Source organism: Hylaeus anthracinus, unplaced genomic scaffold, assembly GCF_026225885.1.
Source record: "Hylaeus anthracinus isolate JK02 unplaced genomic scaffold, UHH_iyHylAnth1.0_haploid 11997, whole genome shotgun sequence".
NCBI lineage: Eukaryota > Metazoa > Arthropoda > Insecta > Hymenoptera > Colletidae > Hylaeus > Hylaeus anthracinus.
The window spans coordinates 10737962-10754233 of NW_026534344.1; the positions used below are offsets into that span (position 1 = coordinate 10737962).

General features: G+C 38.1%; 1 protein-coding gene across 4 annotated transcripts in view; it reads left to right on the top strand.

Moving 5' to 3' along the window:
• LOC128889260 (glutamate receptor ionotropic, kainate 2) overlaps window positions 1–14521 on the top strand; it is a 213903-nt gene extending 199382 nt beyond the window's left edge. The window contains exons 16-19 of one of the 4 annotated variants that reach the window (XM_054146709.1): window positions 1881–1981; window positions 2936–3143; window positions 11601–11898; window positions 14392–14521. In XM_054146709.1, the coding sequence (XP_054002684.1) occupies window positions 1881–1981; window positions 2936–3143; window positions 11601–11898; window positions 14392–14398 (614 nt within the window). In that variant the 3' untranslated portion in view covers window positions 14399–14521. Of the gene's footprint in view, window positions 1–1880; window positions 1982–2935; window positions 3146–11600; window positions 11899–14391 lie in introns of those variants that run through there. The other 3 variants (XM_054146710.1, XM_054146711.1, XM_054146712.1) reach the window with 3 other exon arrangements.
• Window positions 14522–16272: the final 1751 nt, after the last annotated feature.

Below are 16272 nucleotides of genomic sequence, written 5' to 3' on the forward strand. Positions count from 1 at the left end.
ATATAACTACCAGTTGTGCAATCCTCGCAAAACATAGTCCAGGTACAACAGAAAATAGTAAAGAAATTACGCGACAGCGGTTCACATTAATCCAAAACTGTGAGGGACATTACAATTGAATTTTATATTGCGAGGACTACTTCCACATAGAAAATACAAAATATTTTCAAATTACCAGTGATACGTCAACCTTCTGCCCGCTCAGAAGTGCACCTAGTGCATCTCCAGGCTTTCACATCTTGACAAATTATTATTCCCATCACAATTCCCATCCAGTCCCCGACTGGAAGAATCGCGTTGCCGATAATAATAGAAAAATATCTCCGTCGCATCCCCCAATCCCTCCTTCGTTTAATTGTACGTCCATCGCTCAACGAACCTTTCATCGAGGGCAACATCCACCATCTCGAGCTTTGGATATTGCACCGTCACCTAACCCGCGATACAAGAAGTTTCCTCGACGTTCGTCAATCCCTTTCTTCGGGTAGGACTTTCAACTCCAAGATCCAGACGGGGTTAACAATAACCCCCGGAGACGTAGGGGTAAATAGACGACAGAGGTGTATAGACTGGTGGAGCTAGACAGATGGATAAGTAAATGAACAAGTGGACGCGAGGTGAATGGAAGATGCAGAAAATGGGGAGGGTGGGGCTGGATGGTTACGTAGGTAAAGGATTCTCAACACAGAAAAGTCCAGGTTTGTTTTTCTGTGGGGGTTACTAGTGAAAGATGCGAAGAAATGAGGAGCCACAATTTCTGAATGGGCCACGCGAGGTATTCTTTCCCACGATGTCTTTATTTGAGATCGTATAGTGTTCTTCGTACAGTGATTTGAGATAAGGGGATGTGAGTAATGAAAAAGAAATAGGAATGGGTTTTACATAGGAGGCGAAGGACAGCTAAGTGATGTACTGAGCCCGACCTCACATTGCAATATGATTGAAATTGCAGTTAATCTTAAATTATATTATAATATAACTAAGATTGTAATAAAAAGTTATAGTAGCTTTGGCCAAGAAGCTCAATTAACCCTTTGACATACAATTACGAGTTAGGGTCGTCTATTCATTTCACATGCCAGTGTCGACTTTTCCGAGTCTGAATCAAAAGCTGTTTTCAACGGACGTTGTGCACTATATAAATAAACTACGTTGCTTCGTTCGTGCGTTGATTCTCGTTTGTTAATACAGTTCGAGATTTCCCACCCTCCCACCTTCCTAACAATTCCAATAACAAAAAAGCGTTGACATATTAGAAAAGCACATTGAAAGCAGTAGTATTCTGTATAATAGGAGTCTCGCACGATGAATGTCATACTAGACAATACTTGAGTTCAGTAAAGATTATAAATAATCCTTGTGTCATGTACAAGTCGGATGTATTATATGAAAGTGACAATGATGGAACAATAGGCCATTATAGCGATGATAATGGGATTGAAACCGGTCATCAAAGTGACAAAAAAAAATAAAATATACAAAAATCCAAATTTCAATATAAAATGTACTCTTTCTTAGCTTTCACGTCACTGTGATTGAGTGAAATTAAATAGTACTTTTTGGAAGCACCAAATCCCATCCCTCGTATATTTGTCATTTGATATCGATGAACAAGATGGAAAATGATCTCATTTACTTTGCTTCCTACCATATATTTTATTCTTTTATACCAAGAGATAAGAAGAGCACTAGTAAAATTTAGAAGGAGAGTCGCAAGCTAGAAAGGGTTGAGAGACCCTGGTATAGGTGGAAGGATTGAAGAGAACGATCCTTGGTTGAACCTACATTTACTCCGTGAAACGGGCTAGGCCTTGCGCGACATTAGAAAAGAAAACTCCCGCCGGCGGTAAAATAATGAGCTTCCGGTTTTCTCGTTCCAGGTGGTGTCTTTGTCGTGCTGCTCTGCGGCCTGGCGCTAGCGATCCTCGTGGCGATCCTCGAGTTCTGCTGGAACTCGAAGAAGAACGTCCAATCGGACAGGGTAAGCGTGCGAGGCACCGTAATAATTCCTTACAATTTCGTGCTTCGCGTGTACGTGCTGCATGAATGTATCATCTCTCCGTAGCGTCCAAGGCCGTTTGTCTACCGGCAACCATGTTTCGGTTTCTTCTGCTCCCTCGTAGGTGGCTGGAACGTTCTCTGACGCGAGGTGTGTCAGTTGCATGCCGTGCACGGACATTCTCGGGCCACCGTTTCTCGTAGCTAGACGATCTCGAACTTTTTTACGGTAATTTACGTTTCGCTTACTGCAGCCGAGTCGGTGTCGGCGGAGCTGATCGATAGCGAACGATTTTATCAGCGGAACTTTACGAATTCTCGTTCACGAATACCCTGGATATTCTAACAATGAAATTTTTCATGGTTTATCGGTAAATAAACCTTCGATTTTATTATTTTAATCGAGCGTGGAGAATTGTTTAATATAATTTACAGTCTCATATTTGCAGACGAAGCTAATTTAATATTTATATTGGGACAGATAACTCTAGAATTCCTATTTATTATTATAGCAGTTATCTAACAGTAGATTGATTTCGAAGTAGTGATATTAAGACTTCTAAGTATCATCTTTTTAATAAAAAAATTAACAGATTTCGAGTAATTAAATAGTATTTTTGGGAAGCACCAAGTTCCGTTTTATTTGTATGTCAAGAGGTTAAATCCCATCCCTCGTACATTTGTCATTTCATATCGATGAACAAGATGGAAAATGATTTCATTTACTTTGCTTCCTACCATATATTTTATTTTTTTTTATACCTACGAAACGGCCTTGCACGCGAGAGGAACCGCATGGTAACCAAAGCTCGTGGTACGATCGTCTTTGTGTATCATTTGTTGGTATTGTTGTGCCTGCCTGTGCATCGACGGGACAAACGAAAAATAAAACGACGCACTTGGAAACCGGTCTTCGATCGACTTCGCGGTCCCGCAGTCCTTGTGCGCCGAGATGGCCTCGGAATTGCGGTTCGCCGTGCGGTGCGGCTCGCGGCAGAGGCCAGCGGTGAAGGCGCGCAATTCCGACGCCGCGGTGCCGTGCGGCCGTTGCAGCCCACGTGCCAGCAGGAGAAGAACGCGATATTGCTCGACTGGCCACGAGGAGACCACCTACATACCGAGCATCGAGATACCGCGGTTAAATGGTGTAAGTCCTGTCCCTCACGATGGGCTCGCGACCATCATCGATGGCTTCTCTCGGGATCGAAACACCTTGGACGCAAAATGCTCCCATCGGTGTATAGATGTTTTCTATTAGGCGTATCGTTCTATATCTTTGAGCATTGGGTCAGGTAGGCACTTGGTAATAGGCGAAGTCTGTTAGTACATTGAAGTTAGAGAGTTTTTGGGAGGTGGCACAGTGCAAATTAAGAGATTGAAATATCAAAGTGGAGTTAAAATTGATGTTTTCATGATTTTTGGGGGGAGAGTGCTGTACGTCTCATCGAAATGAATTTTTTTCCCTGGATAAGGCACATGTTAAGTGGTATAAATTGGTACATATTTTAATATTATACTTATCTGTCATGAGTCTTCTACTTAAATTAATCTATCTATTCTATTCTATTTAACCCTCCGAGGTCACACATTCATGTTTAAACGATTGCCGCATTGCCAGTATCGTTCCGAACGACTCATAAAAATTCAGGATATTAGTTTGAACCTTTCAGAATGAGAATATCATGACAAAAAAATTGTTATCAAATTTTCAAAATGGCGAAAAAAAAACAGCTAGGAGGCAATGCGTAAAAAAAAAACATTTTTTACTAAAAAAAATCATAACTCTGTCAATATATTTTCATAAAATTAATACCTTACAGTAATTCTACCTTAAAGTTACGCTTGTGGTCATTTTGACACCGAATGACCGCGAAGGGTTAAGTGACTTTATCTTCTATTTAATCCAAAAATATTTCACATGGTAGTAAATTGATTAGGCCATGAAACAAGTGCATACAATTTATTGTATACAAGAATTGTATAGAAAAGTTTGAAAACGATCACTTGATCGGTTGTGGTAGGTTTAGTGTTAATAATAAATGGTATACATGAATTTATGGGGAATCATCCTCATCAGTCATATCATAAATGTTAATTACAGATCGTGATTTTTGATCAATTTTCGTTCTCTGATATTAATATACGTGTTAAACGTATAGATACGTTGTATGATACGTGTTAAATGTTTGTGATTCAATATGACACGATGTGATCTACATGATCATTTAAACATTGCAGGGTAGTAGAATCTACATTATGTTAATACCATGACGTCGATTTACACGAGACTGGGCACCGTTTAGATCGCGATGTTGCTATTTGAGTGTCTCTAAATAGTCATTTCACACTAGTTGCCGTTTCGAATGAAGTTTGTCCAGCTCCATACGAGACTGGGCAGTATTAAACGTCGGTTGAGAAGCGCTATCAAATGTTAATTGACTGAAGGGGAATATTGACTCTCGAGTGCATACAAAGCTACTCCTCAATATAGCTCAGTCAGAGTCTATCCGAAAGTATGTAGGCGCGATTCCACTTCCACGTCGAATAATCAAAGTGGGTATGACGTGTTTGCAAGTCTGTAGTCACCGTTACGCCAATCGTTGAAAGTCAACACAAGTGCTCAGGCACCTAATGCCACAAACCTGTAAACCCATCAGCAATCAAAGCTACGCTGTTTTCCTTGTTCGATATCTTCCTTCATTCTGACATTCGACCTACAAGGAGTGATTCTATAAACTGAGACAAACTGTAGCTGTTTACTCAGCTAGAGTTGGAACAATCTTCAAATTATACAATTCTTAGGTTCTCCTAGGAAAGTGCAATATCAATTGATATTTAAATTTTTCAATTGAAACCAGGCATCTTTATTTAGCATTCATTTATTCTGCTCGTCATTTTGCAAATAAAGATACGAATATTGAAAATCTAATAATGTACTAGATTTCTACAAAAGAGAACTCAATTGTGTGTAAAATTAATCATGAAAAACTCAATTTGTTTAACATATTTTCAAAGTACGATAAGAATGAACAAAATGCTACATTATTATTACGAACATACTTTCATATATTAGAATCCTGCTTAAGTTACTGTAACCACCCTGTGCACCGAATCGTCAATATTACTCCTGTTGATACTCAATCTAACTTCACTCTCGACACGTTTCCTATTTAATCCGCAATTACAGAGATCAATCGTGAGATCCTAGGGCCAAATCTCGAATACGATCCGACAGATTGATTTATCGTCGCAGATTGTTAGCCTCGTCTCGAGCGACGATGGTGGAATTCGCAGAACCGATATTATAGAACGAATCGTAAGAGATCCTCGATGAGAAGCCGTCGCTGGTCGCGGAGCTGTGCTGATTTCGCGGTAATACAATTCAGGTATGGTAATATTCCAAACAAATTCATACGAGTACTTTGTACCTTTAAATGATCTATCCGCAAAATTATTATATTGAAAGATATTCGATTACCGTGATCGAGGCACAGCCTCCAGGAAGCCCAAAACAACATTGACCGCAATTTCTTCGTCAACCAAGCGCGGAGTGGGGGAAAATACGAGCCACGACCGAATAACGAGAAAGGGAGTATTGCAAATGGGAAGTGCCTGCGTGAAAATTGTCTCTTGATTGTCTTTCTTTCGTATTTTGTGTCTCAGTTTCTCGTGTATCTATTTCTCTCTATTTCTCTCTGATACGTCGTAACTACATAGATTGGACACCGTTGTGCGTTACTTTGATCTAACTTTTTCGTTCGTATGTACGGAGTAACGAGTATACAGGTTGTCGTACCAGAAACAGGCTAAGGTAAGTGTCGGAGTTGAGCGAAATTATTATTCGAATAAACCTTCCGAGTGTAAAGGCGGAGATTAGGTTTGAATGTCGAAGTGAAATTGTACTTTGTCTTGAACGAAATCACGATGTCTTGTTGTTCAAATTGATTGCAATCACTCAAGACAAGTATATAGTCCTTTGAGTCACGAATTATTGCAAAAAAAAGATCGTAAATTTTCTTTTTAAAACAATAAATTTATAACTTTTTACTATCAAAAAATAAAAACTTAGATTGCAAAATGCCAAAAAACCCAATGCAAAACGTTTTAAATTTGCCTAGCAGTGAATGGGTTAAGTACGTTCTTATTTCGTATCCATTATTCGAATAAAAGTTTGCCCATCTCTGGTAAGTAAACCTAATTTCGACACTGATAGAGTCATCGATACTTTCAATTTATTTATTTCGTATGGTTGTTAACAGTTTGGTAAAAGCATTGTGTCTCTTATTTTTAGTGAACTGTATACTTTCGATTTGCTGATATCGGCAACTTTGTAAGCATTATTTAAAGCATGAAAACCGTAATAAAATCGTAAATAATCAATGGTGATACTGGTACTAGGTACTGGTAGTACTTCATTTTTCAAAAAGTTGCGAACATGGTCTCTTTTATTGTATATGTACTTATTGACAAGTTTGTTACTATATTTTCAAAATAACTTACACTCCATGCAAGCATTGATACGACGTTGAATAGGACACTACAACTCGATTCTCGAGAATATAAAAATACAATATTTTTATACAGAAACTGGAAGACACTGTTAAATATAAGATATAAATAATGCAATATGAACAGTAAATTAACTATTATTTTTATAAAGTGAACGATCCTGCTTGTACAACAAAAATATTCCATTTCCAATATATGAGTAAAATACATCTGTTATAATTGAAAGTGACGATCGTCAATAATTGTGTCAACAATTGGGACATTTACTTCAATATCTTCGTTGCTTTAAATATTAGAAATATGCTGTTCACGAAAGTTGTGTGATTTTGAAGAGATCTTAACGTGATAAAATAAACTTATAAAACTAAACCAGAACTTTTTTAAGCATCAGGTACATTAAAAAAAATGCTGCACACATGTTCACTGAATTTTATAAGTGTATTCACTGCTTATCATTATTTTTCTAAGGTTGCTCTCACTACTTACACCGGTTATTTATATTAACACTTTGTGTCTACTATCACTTTAGAATAAATCTATTTTTAATTATTTCTACAAGATTATCAAATTGATATATTTGGATTCTCTAAACTCCCATAAAATCCAACTTTCGTAACCATTGCTTCAGTGTATTAATTGAAGCAACAAAGATATTACGATGGCCTATTTCTGGCGTGCCACTCTGTATTTATTCTGCATTTTGGCACGGTCCAGCATATTGCTACTAGTCAAGTCGACCGCTGTGTGTGTGTTTAATCACGATTGGCGCAAGACTTAAGTTATACACGCTTACATTCGCAGTACACCACACCTCAGTATAAGTGTATACACACGTTCCACGTGCTCGTATATATATATATATATATGCAAAATATATATATGTATTTGATTGCATGCCACGACCTGTTCCCCAACGACGTCACTCCAAATTCGTCGTCGTTCTGATGGACGCGTCTGGTAGCGTTCGGTGCTGACCAGGCTGGGATCGATCGATCGTAGAAATGTCCGATAAAGTCTGTCCAAAGTGGCAGCCAAATTCATAGAACGCTCGAAAAATTGTACGATCAAGTCTCTAGGCATACTTTAAAGCAGAAACCTAAAAAATATTTCTGAAAAATATTGGTCTGCTGCGTCCTGATTTCTGTAATGGCTGATACAGGTCAATAAGTTCAATTTAGCTGCGTTCAATTCAAGGTTTACCGAGTCAGCCTTAATGATTCATGAAGATTACCTGGACAAATCCCTAAACATTCTTATTTTCATATTTGCAATGTTTTCATTCGATAAATACCACTCGTGGTTTTAGCTCTTCAGCATTTATTCCTGCATAGCGCAATTTAATGGATGTGGTCCTCTATGTAAGTTACTTAAAGGTCAATTCTCTGCTCCACTCTGTATGTGCATTTTTATTAGCTTTTATGGCAAAAAACGTAGAATATATTAATATTGATAAATTTATCGATAGATATTTATAACGAGGAAATAGTTGTACATGAATGATAAATGCTCTGTGGTTATAGCACTTATGCTGTTCATTCTTGCATGACCGATCTATACCTCGATAAGTTTTATTTGATGTTTCGAGTTGTGAAACTAATCGATAAACTAAGTTACAAATTTATTGGAGGCATGGTTGTACTCCTCGAAATTTTAACAAAAATTTAAACAATTTCATTGGATGTATAATCATCTATTAAGATGGCTTAAAAGCTGAAGAACACTTTTATGTGATATTTATGTAGACATTGAAAAGATTAATATTAATTGATAATTTTACATATACTGCTAATTTTATTGCTAACGGCATCCCTCGCTAATGAAGCACTTGAAAATAAAAAATTTCCCAATGTATAGTACGTCCTGTCGACACTCTCAAAGCTATAAAAGACTAAAAATAAATCAAATCTCGTAAACGATGAGTTTACAGAGACCTGACTTCTACTGCCATCCAAACATAAATTATTTCTACATACGCCGGATTTCTGGTACGAATACGCTCAACCTAAACCGACTTGGAGCTCTTCTATCGGAACAGCTGCGTCGCAAACCAATTCCATTTGCATGAAAATTCTCCATTTTCCGTGTCGACGCGATATGGGACGTCAAGTAACTCGTAAAATTTGATTCCGTTCAGTTCCGCGGACCGGCTACTTGTCGTTACATCTGGGCAAATATCGGTTCCAACGGTTGAATCGCGAGAGAATGGAACGTTCGTTAAACAAGATTGGAAAGGGAACGGCGACCGATCCGAAACGACCCGTCGTCGACGAAACTCGCGTGAATGGTGCTCCTGATCGTGGCGGAAGTGATTTTTCCAGGCTGTGTCACAATCTCGAGCCTGGTTTCCGTGTACAGGGCCACTGGGAATCCCGGAATTTCCCGCCTGGCATGGTCAGAACAACGAAAGAACCGTCGATATTCGATACCCAATGCATGCTGGAACGGCTTAGCGTTCAATTATGGTACTGTAGAATCTTTATTCATTATCGGTATTAATATAGAGAAAATCCCAGGAATTTATTATCCAAGGACTGATTAATTCTGATTACTTTGTCTTTTGTGTTTTTCAAAACGTAATTATAGTGTAGATTCAGGCATTATATTACTGAAGTTTCTTGTTCATTTAATCTACAATTTCTTTTTAAAATAAACGTTCATAATAGTCTTCTTTCATTGAAGTCTTCTTTATGTATAATAACATCTTCGTCTTTCGTTCGTATGGTTTATTGGAAAAGTAATACATCGTTCGCTATCAGAGTAGCGTTTCAGTAATTAATAAATCCTATGATTGATTTGTGCTAAATAATTGTTAAATGACGTATTTTCTAGCATTTTATTGAAGACTTAATTCTACTATTTACATTTATAGATCCTCAATGTTTTAAAATTGTTCGAGTGTAGTGTTATGAATAAATTGTAACTTCTTTTCTAATTTCGTAACGTGCAATTCCTTTATTCCACGATAATTAAACAATTTGAAAATATCGAGGAGGACCATAATTCTCTAAGGTTTACATTAATTCCTCGTAATAATAACGTGCCGTTTTTAATTAGATCCTTCCAAGTCATTAATTATTTCACGATGAGAAAGACTTCGAAGAATTCCATGAAAGAATACCGTGGCCAAAACTAATTACAATTTTCTACTTGAACACGTGCATATGTTTCGTGAAACCTTTTCGTACGCCTATGAGTAATTTAACGTTTCATATGAGGAAAGCGTAATTCGATTAATAGAGATATACGAAAACGAAATTTAATTAATAATTACACGGAATTCTACTTCTTTGGCTTAGATTCGTTCTCCGATTCTCGAAATATTCATATTTTTACCTTATGTCCTCTCTTCCGTTGAAAACTGAGAATTTCATGAATTTCGTCATCAAAGGCGAAAATATCGTACAAATTAAGTCAATGGCGAATTTCTGCGAGACAAGTTTAATGACCCCTTCTGGTCCCTCTCTGCCATCACGTTCACAGAACGAAGAGTATGACACTCTGGTCCGCCATGCTGCTACCCACGATGAAGTTTAATTGCAGTTCTGCCTTGGCCTGGATTAGCGACTCAATCGAATTTCATCGACGAGTTCACCCCCAAAACTACGCTAGAATCGGATTCCCCGCGTTTCAGGTCTACTTCGTCGGGGAACTTGGAACGAGTATCTCGATCTCGACAAACCCCCCCAGAATTCCGAATCGTTTCCGTTTCGATGCTTTAATCGGTGTTTCGAAACGCTGGCTGCCAACGTCAGACAATGGATGGAGAATATTTACCATGGTATTCGAAACTTCCTTGGAACGCGTAAATGATGTCTCTGCTCTTTTGAGATCCCCATTAATCCCCTTCGATGGAGATGAGCACGTTCATTAAACTTCTGATAAGTGCTTGATGTAGTCCCATTTGATTCGAGGACTTGTAATGATGGTTTATTGACAAACAAAAATGATGTCTCTCTTGTTTTGAGGTGTTTATTAATTCGCTTCGATGGAGACGAGCACATTCTTTAAACTTCTGATAAGTGTTCGATGTAGTTTCATTTGATTCCAAGATTTTTAATGATGATTATTGACAAAAATTTGATACATGAAACTGTATTGCAATTCCGAATAATTGAGACCCGCTGAGTACACCCAGAAGCATGGATGCGCGAAACAATTTTAGTATGAAATTTCATTGTCAATTTACTCAGTTTACAATATTTCGTCGATCCTTTGTAGTCAACAAATTCAAGCATCTCAAAAATGTTTCGAAAATCGAGTTTCACAGCGCTGAAAAAGTTCATCCCTTTTTTCCGGGAAAAAGATTCATCAAATTTGCGATCGCAGCCCTGGAAAAGCTTCTATCGACCACGTTCGATATTTCATCAGAATTCAATCTTTCTGTGTGTGTACACGCATATTTTCATCTCAAATAAGTTTTTCTTGTCAAGTGGCACAGTTGGTCGGACGTAGATCGATATACAGAGGAATTCCTATGATTCGTATATGCGATATCTGAATATTCTATGCTTTGCAGACTTTTTTATTCGATCATTTCAATATCCACCTATTCTTTCATGAAACAATTCTTTTACTATCGCAACGTTTACCTTTTTATTTTCAATGATTTCCAATGCAACACAAGGATTCACATCTTAAAATTGTACTCGAAGTAAAATTCTACAAAAATACTCGAAGGAAACCAAGTCACCTTTGAACGAAAAAAATGGAGTCTCTGGAAACTCCAGAACGTTCCTACATGAAATAAAGGGCTCCAGTACGTAATAATGAAACTTCTACTGTACCAGGTTTTCCGAATTCCCCATGAAACTTGACTTGGTGAAATAGAATCTTGGTATTCAAATAATTTCTGGAAATTTCTTCGATCGAGCGATCCAACTTGGTTGGAAGGCATTCAATCCGATACGCAGAGCCAACGTGATCCGACGATAACTCCTTTACGAGAACTGAAAAGTTCTCGACAACTTCTAACGACCCCCGAACGGAACTTTTAATAACTCCCTCGCCTTCGGCTACATAGCTACACGAGGCCTGGGGGCTTATTCACGAACAACCGCCCCGATATAGCTAACACCTGCGCCCGCTTCTCTCAGCAGGAGGGTGGTGCGTTGTCGATGACGGAGATGAAGAAATCATTGAGCTTCGATCAAGTGGCGGCGGCCCGTGGCGGGAACACCTAGCACAGGCTTCATCCTCATCTTCATCCTCAGCAGCCGCAACAGCAGCAGCAACAACAACAGCCACCGCCACCGTGCAAAGCCACGCCCACGCACACGCGTCACACACACTGCCACTCACATTCACACAGTCACAATCACAGTCATACGCACAAGCACCAACCACCCCCACCGAGACAGAGACGGGGTTCTTCAAGCATCGTCTTGGGTCAAGGTAAGTGCATCTTTAACTGGAGTTTGCGAATACTAAATAAAAGAAGAAGAACTTTCTCGGTCTTACGTAAAGAAGTTTATTTGCTTTCGGAATACAGAACTGGGTCACCTTATTAAATGACTTTGATTTTGTATTCCTAGTTTCTTATTCTAGGGCTAGTAGTTTTGAACATTGTGATCCTTTTTAAAATTTTCTTTGAGGTTTCATTTATATTTGAATTTTGTAGCCATTTGAAGTCGAATTAATTACTCGCGTGGGTTATTGGCGAATCATGAAAGACTACATACTATGTGTTACTGTTTTCTGAAAGATTCATTTCCTTACTTCGAGTTATATTTTCAAATTTGTATCATATTTATTTAAGGCCTGAAGGTGACTTAAATTTAAAGTCGAAATGTTGCAAATTTGCTTATGCAAACCTGAATAGATTCATAGTTGTCTGCTTATCTGATCAGGCGTAGGTTTACTCCACTTCCTGATCTCTACAGTAGGATGAGACAGTGTCTAGTCAGACAAGAGAAATACGTATCGAACAAAAAGAATGCATTCCGTCTTGCTCGGTAATCTCGTCGATTATGCAATTATCGTTTGTTAATTTAATACCTATTAATTTATCAATTAAAAATTCACTTTTCATTTTCCAAGGAGTTGTAGATTTAAATATTCAAATCACAAAGCTCGAAACCAATAATTTTCCATTAAAAATATTTTCGTCGTACCTTTTGTTCGTGCTACCATTTTACGTTTCCCTCTAACAGGTAATAACCAATTTTCAAACGAAAAGTCAATATTATCGTCTATTCGCTGGCAGAATTTCAACAAAAGTTCCTTTGTTCTTGAAATTACGATGAAAAGCCTCTACCAGACGTGTTCGGCGTAATACTCATACGTCCACATCTGCTTCATTTTTAATTTATTTTCTATGTGGTACCTTACTTTTTCTGTTACTTCTATTTAGCTTGTATTTGTTTCTGTATAAAAAAGTAATCATACTATACGCGCGGCTAATGGCCTTGTTCACTTACGTTTCCTTCGTAGCTTTTGTATGCACTTAATGTAATAATTGTACGTTTCAATTTATAATTTTATATCTGGGCTACTCACATTTTATTTTCTTTATCCTTTTTATTTGAATTTTCATTTTTCGTTACATTATAATTGTTTCCTTTCGCAATCATGTATGTACTACTAATAAAGAGGAAAAGAAATATAAATACCTATAGTGTACATTTCTAAAACATGGGATTTGAGAACAAAAAGAAATTTGTTTCTTTTGAATGAAATTTTACTTCTATATATGAAGTAGAATACAACATAATTTGTTATTCTATACGGAACTGAATAGCTGAAGTGTTGTGATAAGATTCTATTTTACTTTTGGTTCTGGTTGAACTCAGAAAAATACTCTCTTGGGTCTCGTGACTGTGAAGCAAGTGGATGCTAGAAGCTCGTGATTGGCCATATTAGATAAAACTATGAAAGAACAAAGGAAAGAGTATACCGACCTAGGGATCTCATACGAGATTGGCTCAAGAAAGTTTCAATATTTTATGAAAAGAAGTTTAATTTTATTTTGAAGAACCAAACTTCATTCAACGTTAATACTCATGTTTCACGAATTTATACTAATTGGTATTAGCTAACCTTGTGTCTCTCTTTTTACCTTTCCTGTGTGTTCTAATATTGCTTTTATAATACGTTTCTTTCAGGATAAAGCATAATATTATACTTCAAAATATAGGAGACCGAGCCTTGCTCAGAAAAGTTCAATATCTTACTCAAATTAACCCCTTTCACTATGATTCGAGCCGTTTATTGCACAAAACGATTAACTCCATAAAAGATTTTGTCGTTTAATAGCGTCAATCTTTATTATTCAGGAAAGTTATTTTAAATATAAACAGTTATGGCTATACCAAATGCTTTAACACTTAAGTTTAAGATTTTTCAAAAAGTTAATCGATTTGTTCAGTGAATGGCTCATTTGAGCCACGTCAATGCGTCCTACGGAAACGTAAATAATTTCTTATCTAATATTAAACAACGAATTAATTCATTTTATTTGTTAAAGGGTGTTTATCCTCACGATGTGATATCTCTTAAAACAATCAAGAACACATAGCGCAACTTACATTATTTACTCACATATTACATACTTACATTACACTTAAGTAATAATTTCAAAATGAACTGCAGAAATAAAGAAAAAATAACGTTTGCATGCTTGAATGTGATGAATACCAACGACACAATCTTCTGCGATACTATAAAATGACATTAGGAAAAATTGAATCAGGTGTCCCACTTACATTTGGTATCAAATAAAACACTACATATCAGACTCGCATTTCTTATCTCTGACTTACGAAAGCATATCACGTGTCTCATACAGTAGAGTGCAATGGGTTAAAATATTAAATCTTGTTGTTCAAATAATCCCTGCAGGCTTGTACGGTTATTCCAACCAACGAAAACTGTCCGTTTGATGTGCAGGAGGTGACCACCCTGAGAGTATTCTCTGGAGATTCGACTGCGACCTGGCGGGTGAGCCAGACGTGGTGATATCGCCGCCGCCGCCGCCACCCCCGCCCTCGGCGGCCGTGTCGAGGACCACGACCCTTTGACCAATACTCGAGGAGGTGCCGACAGGTGTGCCCGTCCAGAAGGAGCTGCCCACCCAAGCCTCCGTGGTCGTGAACGTTGTCGACCAGAAAGAGACCTGCTTATAGCATATGTAGTCGTTGGGGCGCCAGAGTCGACCGCAAAGTGGCCAGACGAACGCCATCGGCGACCTCGGATCGTCGATCGAAACATCCACGTGACGGCATCGATCGAGCAATGATCCATCCAGCCACAACCACGGATCAGCCCCGTGTTGGAGCTTACGCCAAGACCAGTCCCGTTGGACTTGAGGACCGCATCGCCATCGAACAGGGAACAACCATCGTGGGAAATCGTGAGAACTGTAACAAAAAACCGTGAACGCCAGAGGTGGATAAAAAAGACAAATCATTTCAATAGCAAACGAAAGCGGATCACGTTGGAATCAATCGTTGTTGCCCGTGGGGAGCGACGTTTGTCGCTGACGCTCGTCGAGTGCCGAACCAGGATCGATTGCACGTCAAAGGATTTCGTTGCGACGACGACTGAGCTGCGTTTGGCCAGAAGACTAGAGGGGGGCGATTAGCGAGGGCTCACGTTTCAACATTTCCTGAGGCAAGAACGATCGATTTAATTGTCCTGACTAGTGTTGCTGAAAGGGATTTAGAGACTCGAGCTCTTGCGAGAACTGGATCTATGCCCATTTCGATTTTAATGTGATCCTGTTGAGGTGACAAGACTTGGCTGCAGTGTATAGATGATAGCTGTTGACACTTGATACGTGTAGAGATACGAACCAGGTGCTTGTTAGGGATAAAGTTATGAGTTATAGGAATGTAACTCTGTTTTGGGTGCTCTGGATAACGAGTCAATTGCAGCTGATAGGTGGATGAGGGGGCTACGCATAATCTTTGACTGTAGCTTGTAATGATGATTGTGATAAAGGAGAAGGATTTGATTGTTGAGATTCCTCAGGGTTTATTAAATATTTTCCGATATTCTGTCTCAACTGAAGGGTACTATCTTCGACTAAACAGCTTATTTCTTGAAATGTAATGCAACGAAAAGATGCTTTGCTGAAAATTAAATCTTCTTTGTCTCGATCAATATTTTAAGCTACGGTCAAGAGGATTCGTTCGTACTGGAAGTAGACAAGTTGTCCAAGTTCTTTTTGGTAATAAGAATAATCCTCTTGTTTGTAGCTTACAGTGATGGTTGAAATAAAAAGATGGAAGGACTCCTTGAAATTCCATATTTATCGTGTATTAAAGAAGTGTACAATGTTCAGTCTTTATTTAATAAAGCCCTCTTTGAAAATAAATCACAAAGATGACAACTGCTAAAGATAAAATCTTCTCAGTCGCGACCATTATTATAAGTTACAGCGGAAGGTTGCTTACAATGCCAAGCAAACTTGGACAGTTTGTCTACCTAGTTGCTACATAATTGCTCATAATTAAACTGATATACGATGCAACTTGTGCTATTCACCCTGAGTATGAGACTGTTTCATCGATGTCGTCATGGTGCAAATGGCACAATGGTATTCCATCGCAGCATTTTTCTTTTATAAACAAAGGAATGACTGTAGCTATCTATATATCGTTATTTAATATTGTATAAGAGTATAATCACTGAGTTTCAAATTTGCGCTATGACGATCTCGATGACACATCGTATAACCTAGGATATTTGTACATACATCATATATTATTTATGCAGGAACGATTTCTGTTATTTCTTTGTTTGGAAGGAACAAATCTTAAGAGTTAT